Raw genomic sequence first — 14,291 nt, 5'->3', positions numbered from 1 at the left:
GCGCTACCACGCCCGGCTGATTTTTTGATTTATTGTAGAGATGAGGTCTCGCTGCCCAGGCGAGTCTTGAACCCGCGGCGCAGGCAATCCACTCACCTCAGCCTCCCAAAGGCACGGGATTACAGGCTGAGCCCCCAAGCCCGGCTGGTATATATATTTTTAAAAAATTATATTTGTAAAGTGCTCTGCAATTTATAAATCATTTTCACATTTGCTCTCTTATTTGGTCTTAAGAAGGACACTCTGTGTTAGGTGTGATTGTTGTCATTGTCCTCAGTTTAAAGATGAAAAAACTTGAGGTTCAAAGGTGGGACAGTCACATAATTAGTCAAAAGCGTAATTGAGATGGAAAATTGACTCCTAATCCAGTGTACCTTTGCTTCCTCTTTATTACCTCATGGTATGAAGAAGACAGTGGATTAAAGGTCATTGAAACTATATTAAAATTCAGGTCCTCAACATTGAGTCCTCAGATAATATTCTTAGCCAATTTCTTTTTCCATTTGACAAACACAGCTTTCTTGCTACGTTTCCAGGCTTCTACGCAAGATAAGGCACTGAAATCTTTTTACGTCTACACTGATGCTCTATTATAGATAATACATGCCAATCTGCTTTCTCCATAAAATGGAGCACCTGATTAAGAAAGAAATCACCTGAAATAATTTGAAAATATAATAGGGAGGTATTTTGGGTTGATCCTAGCTATTGATAGTTTTCTTTTGATTCCAAGTTTGCTGTCATATGGACTAGAATTTTCATTAGAAAAAAAAGGTATCTGGAGCTGTAGTTGGCGAACTATAATTTATGGGCCAAATATGACCCACTTCCTATTTTTGTATGGCCCATAAGCTAGGAACAGTTTTTACATTTTTATTTTTTAAAATAGAGATGAGCTGGGCTCAGTAACTTATGCCTGTAATCCCAGCACTTTGGGAAGCGGAGACAAGAGGATTGCCTGAGCCCAGGGATTCAAGACCAGCCTGGGCAATATGGTGAGACCTCGTCTCTACAATACGTCAAAAAATTAGCCAGGCATGGTGGCACACGCCTGTAGTTCCAGCTACTTGGAAGGCTGAGGTGAAAGGATCTCCTGAACCCAGCAGGTCGAGGTTGTGGTGGCCATGAGCATGCCACTACACTCCTAGCAACAGAGTGAGACTCTGACTCAAAAAAAAACATGTAGAGATGAGGTCTCTCTATGTTTCCTAGGCTGGTCTTGAACTCCTGGGCTCAATAAATAATTTGAGCACCAGGCTGGAGTACAGTGGTGTGATCATAGCTCACTGCAACCTCAAGCATCTGGGCTCAAGCAATCCTCTTACCTCAGCCTCCTGAGTAGCTGGGATTGCAGGTGCGTGCCACCATTCTAGGCTAATTTTTTTCATTTTGGGGATACAGTATCTTACTACGTGGCCCAGGCTGGTCTTGAACGCCTGGTCTCCAGCAATCCTTCCACCTTGACCTCCCAAAGTGCTGGGATTACAAGCATAAACCATGCACCCGGCTTGTATATGTGTTTTCTGTAGCTGCTTTTACACTATGACAACAGAGTTGCGTAGTTGTGACAGAGACCATATGACCCACAAAGCCTATAATATTTACTATCTGGTTCTTTATGGAAAAAGTTTGCCAACCCCTTTGCTCTTTGCTGAATTTTGATACCCTTTCCTTGCAGGTGTTTCGGCTCAACTTACCAGTACACGACTGCGGAGAAACACATCAGTTGGCACGCCATTCTGGATGGCCCCTGAGGTAAGCAGGGAACATCTGGTTCTTTGTACTTGTTGAGTGCCTTGGTGTTATACCTTGTTATGGGTAAGTCATTTAATCTCCAAAATTTTCAGGAAGAAAAAACATCCTTTATCCTTATTGAATTGTAGTTTGGGGAGTGATCCTGATGAGACAATCTCAGAAAAGTAGGATTAGTCACAGCTACCCTGTGGGGTACTTTCATGCAGTTAGAAAAAGGGGTCCCTCCAGAAGATGCAGCTTTCGCCCAGGGTCACAAACTTTGACAATTTCCATCCAGCCTTTGTGTAAATTAGAAAAAAATCAACCTCCCTGGATAGATGCCACCCTAGAAATACATGCTTGGTGAAGAGCTAGATTTCAGCTCCATTGGGCTTACAGCAGCAGCCCTGGTTGTTTTTTGTTCAGCAAATTCTCTTGTGTACTTTGTTGGCTCTTTTATTTAGTTTGGTTCTAATTTAGTTCTGGCATCATCATAGAACTCTCTGTTAAATGGCATATATAGAAGTTTGGGGAACTTTCCAGCTAGATAAGGCGTGCCTTGAAATACCAATGCAGTTTTGTTTGCCAGGTCATCATTTAATTCCACAGTATGCTGTCTTTGGCCTGAGAGCAGCTCTCTGGGATTAAGCAAATGGGTCCTTTAAATAAGAAGATGCAGATGATCACCTCCCTAGATGTCTTTCCATCTCCTGTCTGTCTGTATGGCAGTATTTCCTCTGTTACTGCCAAGGTGGACTCCTACCAGAGAATTGGTTCACACCAATCTTTGACAGATTTCTTCAGTGACTCCCATGATAATCTGTGGCCTCTCCTTCATACTTGGGTGATGGACAAACTGATTTTAAAGAAAAATAAAAACCCTACACATTTCAGTGTTTAATTAAGCCTAAATGTTTTTTAAATAGGTTTTTAAAAACATGAAATTAGATATAGACTCCTTGTTATTTTTATCTGTAGAACATACAACCAAAAGAAAAAAAGTATTATAAAAAAACTACAAAGGCAGTAACATTCAAGTAATCAGCTTTAATATAATGAGACAAATGATATTGTTTTGTGAATCTCAATTGTCCTTTGCAATGTGATTATGTTTCAGAGCACAATAGCATGGGGTATTTTGAGTCTGGCATACCTACTACCAGGTACTACGTGGTGACTCAGCTCTCCTACTACTTTATTCTGTTTTAGCTGGCATGATCTCTTTGTTTAAACAGCATCTCCTTTGACTTCCAACTGTTACATCTCTGTTAGCTTGGTGTCACTTAATAGTAGGCATAATATGGACACCGAAAATTGTGTGACAAATGGAATATGCTTTTATTCTTCCTTCTCCCATTAATATTATTATTAATATAATTGTCACAGAAACAAAACCAAAAACATCAAACATTTTTATAGGGACTTTGTGAACTCCACTTTGAGAAACACTGCAGGATAAAGTCAAAACTCTTTTGGATTGTGAATAAAGTTGTTCATATTCCAGCCCCTGTCTATCAATTTAGCCTCATTTCAGATTACTTTCCTCCAACTTACTTGTTCTTAATGCTCCAACAGTAGTGAACAACAGGTTCACTCTCCTAATTCTTTAAACCCTTGGTGTACTGTGATATCATACAGAATGACCCTCAGAGCTCTAGAAAATTCCTCCTTAATCTTCATGTCTCAAATGCTAGCTCCCCCAGGAAATCTTCTCTAATCCCTTACCAAGACTGAGGCTCCTATCCCTAAGTGTCTACTCCAGCTTTACACCCGCCATTAGCACACTATATTAAAATTGTTTGCAGGTAGGACTCCCAGCTGGACTCTAAGATCTAGCAGGGACTTGGGGTGCCCAGATCTTAACAGTGTATGTGCTCAAACAATATCTGTTGGATGAATGAATTGATTAATAAGTCAAAGGGATAGGATGAATTTGGAGGGTTGTTTGAGGTGGTCTTCACAGCTATTGGTATTAGCAAATTTCTTTGTAGGTTTGGATTGATCTGTTCTGAAAGATAGCATAGCTGAGGTCACTCAATTTGTATTTGTGATGACAGAACATGGAAGACGGGTTCCTGTTCTAATCCACAACAAACTGGTGTTTTCAGAATCACAAAATGTAATTCAGGGAAGCCTGTCCTTGGCTTTGTATATTTATTATGAGATATCTGTGACTTTCCAACTTTTGCTGGGTTGAATAAAATGTGTGGAGTGTTTCTATAGGGGACAGTTTAGTGGTCTATGGTGAGCGTCTGTTGCCCAGATTCTTTGGAACTTGTTCCCCCTCAGCAGGGAAAAGCCAGCACTATGTCCCGCCTGTTGCAGTGAATAACTTAAGGAGTAGGCGTTTTGATGTGTGGAGACTTTGACAGCATCTTTCAGAGGCAAGGGTCTGTTCAGGTGCAGGATTCTCTCAGGATGTGTGCTTGTGTCCAAGATTCTCCAGGACCCAGGCTTCAGTTCTTGGGACTCAGGCTTACATCATCCTCAACGTTTTTATTCTCCAAATGGAGAATTACTTTTCCCAACAAAGCCTCTTTTTGCTCCATAATCTTCCTTAGGAATGTCCCTAAGAACAACTTTCTATTTGTCAGTTCAATTCAACAAACATTTATACTGTGCACTGTGAGCAGTACTTTGGGTCAAGATCAGTCCTTGGAAGTATAATCAGTAATGGTTCAAATTAACATTGTCTTCATATGACGACATGCATAGTATATTGATCTTAATGTGCATTCACTTCTGCTTATACAAATAAGTGGTCTTTAGATTAAATATGACAGCAATGCAAGCATTACTGACACCAGTGGAATAAAAACATCACAGATGACTGTGCTTTTATTTTTAAAATGCAACTGAGAGATCTTTTATCCTATTTTATCTTTGAGAAATTGAACCAAATTATTCTTTTACCATTTTTATTTTCATTTTTATTTCGCAAGCTTGAATAGCTATGATATTTAATTCAAATAAGCTATACTATAAACCTGATAGCTATTGGAATGTGATCATACTGCAATCCGATGTTGATGAGCAGTCAAGACACATGGTTCACTGGGGCAGGTCAAAGCACAGCATGAATTTACTATCATGTATTGTCAACACTCATTTCCTTCCACTGCCTCTTTGGACACTACTAAAATTGAAAATTACTGGTAAAGCAGTATCAACTCAGCCATATAGGAGAAGAATCCTATGGGGCACCCTCGGTATGTTAGTGCTTTGAAATAATACTACTGGGAAAATTAATTGCTTGGCATAGTCAAAGGGTTAATCTAAAAATCAAGATCAATACAATTTTTTTTTATAGACAACGTCGCACTATGTTGCTCAGGCTGGTCGCAAACTTCTGGGCTCAGCAATCCCCTTGCCTCAGCCTCCTGAGTAGATGGGTCTATACACATGAGCCATCATGTCTGGCTTATGGTCAGAACAATTTTTACTGTGTGTAAATTTTTACTGACACTTTGTGTCAGTAGCATACTGTGAGTACAGAAAAGATGATCTTAAAAAGAAAAGAACAAGCTGGGCTCGGTGGTTCAGCCTGTAATCCCGTGCCTTTGAGAAGCTGAGGTGAGTGGATTGCCTGAGCCCGTGGGTTCGAGACCCGCCTGGGCAGGCGAGACCTCATCTCTACAATAAATCAAAAAATTAGCCAGGCTTGGTAGTGCACACCTGTAGTTCCAGCTACTTGGAAGGCTGAGGCGGAAGGATCGCCGGAGCCCAGCAGGTTGAGGCTGCTGTGGCCGGGAGTGGCCACTGCACTCCAGTCTGGGCAACAGAGTGAGACTCCAACTCAAAAAAAAACAAAAACAAAAAAAACCCCCCAAAAAAACAAAACAAAAAAAAGAAAAGAACAAAGTTTGACATAAACACTATGTATATAGCAGATTATCATGAGCAAAATAATTAAATAATAGAAAATTCATTTTCTTATATAATAATAAGAGCAGAGGTAGGCAGTTCTAGATGTTGATTCATCAGTTTACAATAATAAAGTCATCAAAAACCCGGGTCCTTTAATCTCCCTGGCTATGACCACTGCAAGCTGCACACCCTCATTGTTCAGGGAGTGAATTCAGGGTGGTTATGACAACATTGCCTGTGAATATCTGGGGGACAGTAGTGGCTTCAGCTTTTCAACAACCATTGGTGAAAGCACCCATGGTGCAATCAAATAGAAGCTTCCCTTTGCTGGGCCTGCTCTTTTGGCCAGTCAAGAAGTTAAAGTGGGTTCTCCTCCTGTCCTGGGGTTGAAGACTTGGCTATCCCTATGTTTATTTCCTAGGTCTGCTATAATCAAGTGGTACAAACTGGGTGGCATAAAACAACAGTAATGTATCTGTCAGTTCTGGAGACTAGAAAGTTGAATCTAAGAAGTCCTCAGGGCCACACTTCCTCTGAAGATCCTGTCTTGTCTCTTCCCAGCTACTGGAGGTTTGCTGGCAATCCGTGGTGTTCCTTGGCTTGCATAACTCCAGTCTGCCTTTGTAGTCCCGTGGTGTTTTCCCTGTGTGTCTCTGTCTCCACATGACCGTCTTCTTATAAGGACACCAGTCATGTTGGATTAGGAGCCCACTCTACTCTGGTATAACCTCATCTTAACTCAACTAGTTGTATCTGTAATGGCCTTGTTTCCAAATAAGTTCACATTCTGAGGTGTTGCGGGTTAGGACTTCAACATATCCTTTTTTGAAGGATACAATTCAACCCTTAACAAAGTCCCAAATACTTAACACCCTTCTTTTATAATAAGTTATTCAAGTTTCCAAGGTAAGCTGCCAACCATTTGGAACCTTCAGGGCTGCATATTACAGGTACTAGCTTAATTAGAGGGCTCAACTTTGTTTACACACACACACTTCCTCACCCTCCCCACTCTCTCTTAGCTTCAAGTGCTTGAGGCACACATGGTTCTTTCAGAATGTACCAAGTATACCAAATTCCCTTCCTATGTGGGCCCCCAGCACCTTCAGACTTTGTTCTGTCCTACCCTCTCCCTGGTCAAACATTTAAAATTATTATTATCTCCTGGGTAGGTCATATAGTCACTTCCTTCTTCCCCTTCTCTTTCTCCTACCCCTTCTCCTTCTCTCCCCACCTCTTCCTTCTCCTCCTCCTCTTTTTCTTTCTTTCCTTCTTTTTTTACTAAGAATCTCATTCTTTCACCCAGCCTGGAGTGCAGTGTCACAATCATGGCTCACTGCAATTTGGGAATTCCTGGGCTCAGGTGTTTGTTCCTTCTGCCTCAATCTTTAAAGTAGCTGGGACTACAAGTACGTACTATCATGCCTGGCTAATTTTTAAAAAACATTTTGTAAAGACAAGGTCTTGCTATGTTACCTAGGCTGGTCTTGAACTCCTGGGCTTAACCAATTCTCCCGCCTTGGCCTCCCAAAGTACTGGGATTATAGGCATAAGTTACCATTCTGGCCAATTTCTTATAATAAATAATAGGAATAATAATATCCCACATTTGCATAGAAGTTTTACAAATATTATTTTAAAAATATGACTTGGCCGGACTCGGTGGCTCAACCTGTAATCCCAGCACTTTGGGAAGCTGAGGCAAGTGGATTGCCTGAGTTCGTAGCTTTGAGACCAGCCCTGCAACTTGGTGAGACCTCGTCTCTACAATAAATAAAAAAAAATTAACCAGGCATGGTAGCACATGCTTGTAGTTCTGGCTACTTGGAAGGCTGAGGCAGAAGGATCGCCAGAGCCCAGCAGGTCAACGCTGGGTTGGCCATGAGTGTGCCACTGCACTCTAGCCTGGGCGACAGAGTGAGACTCCAATTCCAAAAAAAAAAAAAAAAAAAATACTACTTATACATCACCTGTGAGAATATCAATCAGGGACGATTACATCAATGTTATAGAAAAGGAATCCAAGGTGCTTCCTGGCCAAGTGCCCATGGATACAGAGTAAGTAGATGGATAATTGGGACTGGAATCTATATTTAGTGTCTCTCTGATCTAAGAGGTTTCCCATATAATCCATGCCCACTGTCGATATTACTCAGCCAATATTTGTGTCAAACACATGCCAGGTAATATCCTCGTCTATAGCAAAAACAGATACAAACTTAATTTATGTTTATTAATGGTAATGGCAGGCCATTAGGTATGGTTGATGCTTAATCTACCTTTCCCACCATCAAATGTAGAGAAGAATTAAACTGAATGTTTGAAATGACTGAAATCCAAGAAAAGGAACCAAACATTGGCATTGTTTTTATTGAGGACATCAGTAGAGTACTAATACACTGCCTGTATTTAGCTCATGTGCACTGTGTGGCCATGCTAGTTGTTAAAGTATTAAAATATTTTCATTCTGGATGGTAAATGTCATCCAGAGCCCCTTGGGTGCTTCTCAGTCTCCAGAGGTGCCCTGTCTCTTTTCTTGGGACTTCCCTGGTGTCCAGCAACCACAAAGGGAAAGGCCAGAGTCTCCAGGGCCAGCTCTAGCTGATCTTCCTCCAGTGGCCAGTGCCACATGCCAGCTGGTTGTTGGGATGTTGAGCATTGTGCACTGACTATATACTGGCGGCTGTGGTAGGAGCTTTTTAAATATTTTATTCTCACAATAGCTCTCAATAGTAGATGTTATGTTCTCCATTTTGTCACTGAGGAAAATGAGGCTTAAAAACCTGTAGGAGATATTGTGCCCAAATTCACATACCTGGTAAGTGTTGAAGCTGTTTGACTTTTCAGAAAGCATAGGAATGCAAACCCCATTTTACAGATGAAGAAACCAAGGTAGAGAGAAGATACTTGTACTCTTTAACTTTGTGGTGTGTCCATATGGGATATTCAGTGTGGAATATGTGTACCAGCTGAGACAGCTCACACAACAAAGCCATGTAGGGATGTTGTGGAAAGATACTGTGAAACTGCAGTGTGAGCCACATTATTTTAAAAGATGCACATGAAGGATCTATGACCTGTAACTTATAGTCTGACTACGCTTTGCAATCCTATCAATGCAAGAAGCAGCCATGTATTAAGGATCCAGGATACTTGGCATCTTCCTAAAACAGCTAAAGGTCTGTTTCTGTATTGGAAAACAGACTTGTGGATAAAATAAACATTTGTTTCTTTTAGAAAAATCTTTCTCCCTTTTTACTTCCATCTGCTCATTGTTGCAAACAAGAGCTAATCAGCTGAGCAGGGAAACAGATGTGCTGTGACGGCTCCAAAAATGGGTCTCTCTCTGCCTGGCAAAGGGTCGTTGACAGAAGATGGTTGCCATAACAACCAGCTTACACCAATGCAGAAATATCGCAGGCTTTTTTGCAACCACTCTTGCCTTCATTAATTATGCCATTTCTAGCTAAATGATATGATAATGCTATTTCCTTTGGCATTGCCAGATTAGAGACGACAAACGAGATATTTTGTGTCGAAGGACCAAGAAAGTCATAAAACACTACAGAGTTGAATTATTGTTATTGTCATTATTGCCATTTTGTTTCCTAAGCTCTAGCTAATGGGTTTGGTTCCCAAGTAGGAGCTGGCATTTATTGAGTGCTTACTATGTGCTAGGTACTAAGTGCTTTGTATGTATTTACTCATTTATAATTCTCAAAACAGTGCCAAAAAATCAGTGCTATTACTAGTCCAGTGTTTTAGATAAAGTAGATCAGTCATAGAAAGCAACTATTTTTGTCCTTAGACAAGTTATTAGGTGATAACACCAGAATCTGGATATTTGACTTCCGAGTCCTTACTCTTAACCACTATACTACAGCAAATTGTTTAATTGTGACCAACAGTGTACAAGATAAGATATAAATCTCATTTCTTTTTTCAATTTTAAAATTATTTTAGGCTAGGTACAGTGGTTGATGCCTGTAATCTCAGCACTTTGGAAGGCCTAGGCAGGACGATTGCTTGAGACCAGGAATTCAAGACCAGCCTAGGCAACATAGGCTATACAACCTTGTCTATACAAAAAAAAAAAAAAAAGTTAGCTAAGCATGGTGACGTACACCTGTAGTTCTAGCTACTCGGGAGACTGAGGCAGAAATATCACCTGAGCCCACGAAGGCGAGGCTGTGGTAAGCTGTGATGCACTCCAGCTTGGGCAATAGAGTGAGACCCCGAGTAAAAAAAAAAAAAATTCATATAAGAATTATTCTTCCTGGTATGTTGAAGAAAATGTATTTTAACATGTTGCTGAGAGCCAATATAATTAATGCCCAAGGGAAGGATTTGGAAAAATAAAATAAAATTCTTCAGGATTGAATTTAGATTATTTAAATGTTAGTATAGCTCTGCCACTCATTTTCTAGAAAGTGATTGTGGTTCAGTTATTCTAATATGGTTTCAGTTTGGATAAAAAAGCACACATTTTGGAGTCAGACAGATCTAGGAGCAAATCACAAGTGGCTACTTACCCACTCAGCCACTAACCTCAGGCAAGTTACTGAATATTTCTAACTAATAAAATGGGGGAGGGAAAAAACTACATCAAAAGACAAAATGAAATAATATACTGAAAGTGTTTCAGGCAGTACCCAGCATAGTAAGTGCATTAAAAAATGGTGGCATATATTGCCTGCACCCCCACCTCTACCTAACCTATTCTAGTCTGTAAAAAGAGATTGGCATAGGTGGTCTCTGCCTCCAAGATCCCTTCTATTTCATAGAGAACATTTGTAGTTTTTAGGGGGAAAGCCTCTTTCAGCTCTCATGTTCTATGGTCTTGGTGTTCCACAGACAATGAGGTTGGATCTCACCAAACTCCCAGTAAGGGTGAACTGGTGATGATGGTGTAGCCTCTAGGGTCCATTTTACCTGATTCTCTTATAAAAGACTGGAGATTCTTGGGACCCTATCTGCCAGTCATACCACTGTGAGGAATGCAGGATTTGAGAGCTCAGGAGAGTCAAATGACAGGTTAAGAATGTCAGGTCATTAACTAAAAGACCTGTATGCCTTCCCCCAGAAAGATTTATCCCTGAGCCTTTTGCTATTCCCGGGTTCTCCCAAAGCATTGTGTAGTAGCCTCTAAGAAACAGAGATTTCTTCCCTTCTTGTTCTGGAGCTGACCCTGCCTACATTTTCTGAGTGGCTCTGCCTCCCTAGGCCCTGAGACACAACCCAGGTGCTCAGGCCTCTGGTGGGTGAAGGGCTCAGGGTGGGGGGAGATGACTGGGTACACTCCAGTTTTTACCTCAGCTCCAGCAATAGCTTCCTCTCAGCTGGAGATCTGTGGGGAGGTTGAGTAATATGTCAGTGTGGAGGTGGGGGGCTGGCCCTGAAGATGGTGATGATGTGTCATCACCCTCCTCCTGGTGGGTCTAAGTATAGAACCTCATTCGAGGGCTTCAGGTTTCAGATGTGCTGAAACGCACGAGGTCTAGAGCAAAGGCCTCACACCCCCTTCACTCAGTGCTAAGCAAGACATAGCCTTGGAATAGCCACCAGAAGCATTTAGAACTTTTCAGTCTCTTCTCAGCCCTCTCTGGGCATGTGACAAGGGTCAAAGCGTCTGCTGTTTCCCCTCTTTCCAAAGGGGAAGAACTTCATGGGTAGAAACGTTTGCTAAAGGAATGTCAGAGTCCACCTCAGCTTTTCTTGAGCTCTGAGTCCCATATTCCCCACTATTTCTTGAGCTCTGAGTCCCATATTCCCCACTACCTGGCCTCCTGTCAGCGCCTCCACTGCCCTGTTCAGAGTACAAAGGCTCAGCTCATGAAAGGGAATTCACACTCAAGTCAAACTCTGCATTCACTCCCTTGCCTGGTGGCCACTGAACTGTCAGAAGAAAGCAAAGGGAAGCGGGTGATCAGTGTTAGGAATGGAACCCCAGAGGAGCCTGGAATAGGATGAAGCCAAGTAGAGGTGGGTGGTCTAAGAGCCAAGTGGAGGTGGGCGGACTAGTATTTATTGTGCTCTGTTATAACTCAGGTAGTTCCCACACCTTTTTTTGTTTGTTAGTTTTAGAAGGTTAAACAGAATCACTCTTGGATGGGAACATGGGACACTCCCAAGGGCATCCTGATTTGCATGGGGCCCTCAGCCTGGGTGAGGACAGAAACCAGGGACTACTGACTACTTGCTGAAGAAGGGATCTGCCCAAATGGGAGCTTTTAGATTCTCTGTTCTATTTGTTTCCCTTCCTATTTTTCAGTGGCATCATGGAGAGTAGAGATAAACAGTTTTTCTCTCTCACTAGTTTCTTACTGTGTGCTCGTGCTTCAGTTCTACTGCCTGCTAGTTGTGTGACCTTGGGCAAGTCTCTTAATCTGAATCTGTTTCCTGACCTGGAGTAACAATACTTGACCTAACAAGCTGTAAAATGCACTGAATAGCAGAGTTCCTCCTTGCTCTGTCCTTAACTGTACTCTGGTGCATGTGGGATACTGACTGGCAAAGGAAAGGAGCAGCAAGGAAGGGAGAGTGAGGGGACAGGGAAGGGAGAGGTGGCAGGACATCCCTCTGCTTAACGCCACATGCTGTGCTTGTGCTCATAGTATGGAAGTGACTGTGGCTGCACCTTACCCCATATTGTAAGGATTCCCAGAAGATGCCTCACTCAGGAGGGCAGTGGGGAACTGTGGAGTTTGCTCCTGCTTTGGCTGTGAACCAGCTATGTGACTTCAGACAAGTCAATTGACTCCCCCCTCAGGACCTCATTTATCTCTTCTGTAAATAAGGGAGTTGAATGAGTGAATCCTAAGGTTCTTTCGGTGTCCATCTCTGTGTGAGGAAGCTCTGGAAGAGGGAGGAGAGTGAGATTGTGCTGGGCCTCCAAGCAAATGTGCTCCTTAGGGAGCCTTTCGAGTATGTGTAAGAATGGTACACAAACTTTGGGCATGCAAAGTACACAAACTTTACCTTTCAGGAGTTCTGTGGATATTAGTCCTGAGTCTGAGAAGGGGCCCAACCACACAAATAAGAATAAGCACTGTGTTCCCAGGGCTTCACGGAATTTAGGTGCACAAATCAGTATTGTGTGCTGGCCTCAAACTTAGAATGAGCTCCCCTCTACCCTCCACTAGCTATAATGGGAAGTTGGTGATGTGCAAGTATGTTCTGTGTGTTTTAAACTTGAACCTGGCTTTATTTCTCTAAAGGTTTAAGCCTAATGTTACAATCCTGGGGAAAAGACACATACAGCATCACATCTTAATTACAGACCTTTCTGAAGTTCATAAGGACAGTTTAATTTAAATTATTTCTGGCCATTTCCCAGTGTACAGAATGCAGATTCAGTCCTAGCCTTGGTTTGAATTTTATGAAAGATACCCCCCAATACTTAAATTTCAGTTCATCTAGCCCATATCCCCTTTACAAAATCCCCTCAAATCTCAAATATAACCTTCCTTGAAATTATATTTCATCCTAGGGAGGAGACTTCATTTGTTTATTCAGTATTGCAGCTTATAATACCTTAAGATATTTGTAACACTGATGAAAAATATTTGCCACTGAAATATTTAACTGTAACTGTAATTTCTGATTCCATAGGAAATGTTCTATTTTAGAAATCTTTATGATCAATAATACTTATCTGTTATTCTGCATGATTGTGTAAGCAAAATTAAGAACCCCATTTGACTTCCTACCTCTTAGTCCATCTTATTTGCCAGTCTATTGCCTGCGTTTTTGGGCTCAAGGTCAGCCAAGGATTAATACCTTTAGGTCTGTTTGCCTTGCCTCTTATTTAGCTGAATTTAGCTCTTGAGATAACAGCATTTTGCCTGTGTACTTGAGTGAAATTTTAATCTCGACCTTTGGTTATAATTTTGGATTGCATGATCAATTCTAGTAGAGTGAGAAACCAGAACATAGAAGGCAAATCTAATCACATTTTAAATGACATTAAAAAATATTAGGGGAAAAATAAAGTGGTCTGTATGATACCTATTTTTTTTTAAGTTTAGTAAATTATTTTTTATGAGAGCAAAAATACTATAATATCATTTTCTTGAAAGCGTTGGTTAATATCACAATATTGAGAGAGAGTTCAGCCCTGCAGCTTTTTGTTATATTATTTTTAAATGGTTTAAGTTAAATATTTTGTTAGAGAAATCTGGGTTTTTCGAATCTAGGAACTCATATATTGACTGTTTTTATCCCTTTTACATCCAGTTGAATATGCTCTTTTCAGATAATGAAGACCTTGAGATGAAGAGAGGCTGTTCTCTCAGGTTCTTGTAGCCCAGATCTTTCTGCATGAGAGGGTGGATCTCACCCCTTTCTTGGGAATTTTATCAGTAAGCCCTATTCTTCCTAGACTAAAATGAAACTCAAATCATGGAGCATTTGGTAGATCATGGTGGCCTGAGAAAGTGAAAGTGTTACCCAAGCCTTGTGCTTGCAGTGGAAAGGGGTATAGTTGGGAAGGAAATTTTTGTCATTCTTCTAGTATTAATTTCAGGGGGACCTAGTTTTATAACCAAGACGCTTTTAACTTGCTAACTTCTTAATAAAGGATTTCAACAGGCAACAAATCCCCAGAAGAAGGAAACACATTTGAAAGTTAAGGCAAACTTTTCAATTGTTATTTATACTTTCAAGAAAAAATACAAACAAAAAATTTACTA

At 41.1% G+C, this 14,291-nt stretch overlaps 1 protein-coding gene across 1 annotated transcript in view; it reads left to right on the top strand.

Moving 5' to 3' along the window:
- Positions 1-14,291, top strand: part of MYO3B (myosin IIIB) — a 332,356-nt gene that overhangs the window by 34,359 nt on the left and 283,706 nt on the right. Inside the window, exon 6 of the mRNA XM_008070949.2 lies at positions 1,679-1,755. Coding sequence (XP_008069140.2) covers positions 1,679-1,755 — 77 coding nt within the window. The remainder of the gene's footprint in view (positions 1-1,678; positions 1,756-14,291) is intronic.

The sequence above is a fragment of the Carlito syrichta genome, unplaced genomic scaffold (assembly GCF_000164805.1).
Source record: "Carlito syrichta isolate Samal-C Ts95f unplaced genomic scaffold, Tarsius_syrichta-2.0.1 Scaffold314071, whole genome shotgun sequence".
NCBI classification, from domain to species: Eukaryota; Metazoa; Chordata; class Mammalia; order Primates; family Tarsiidae; genus Carlito; species Carlito syrichta.
Note: the sequence above shows the minus strand (reverse complement) of the source record. Positions and strands in the feature narration are given on the sequence as shown.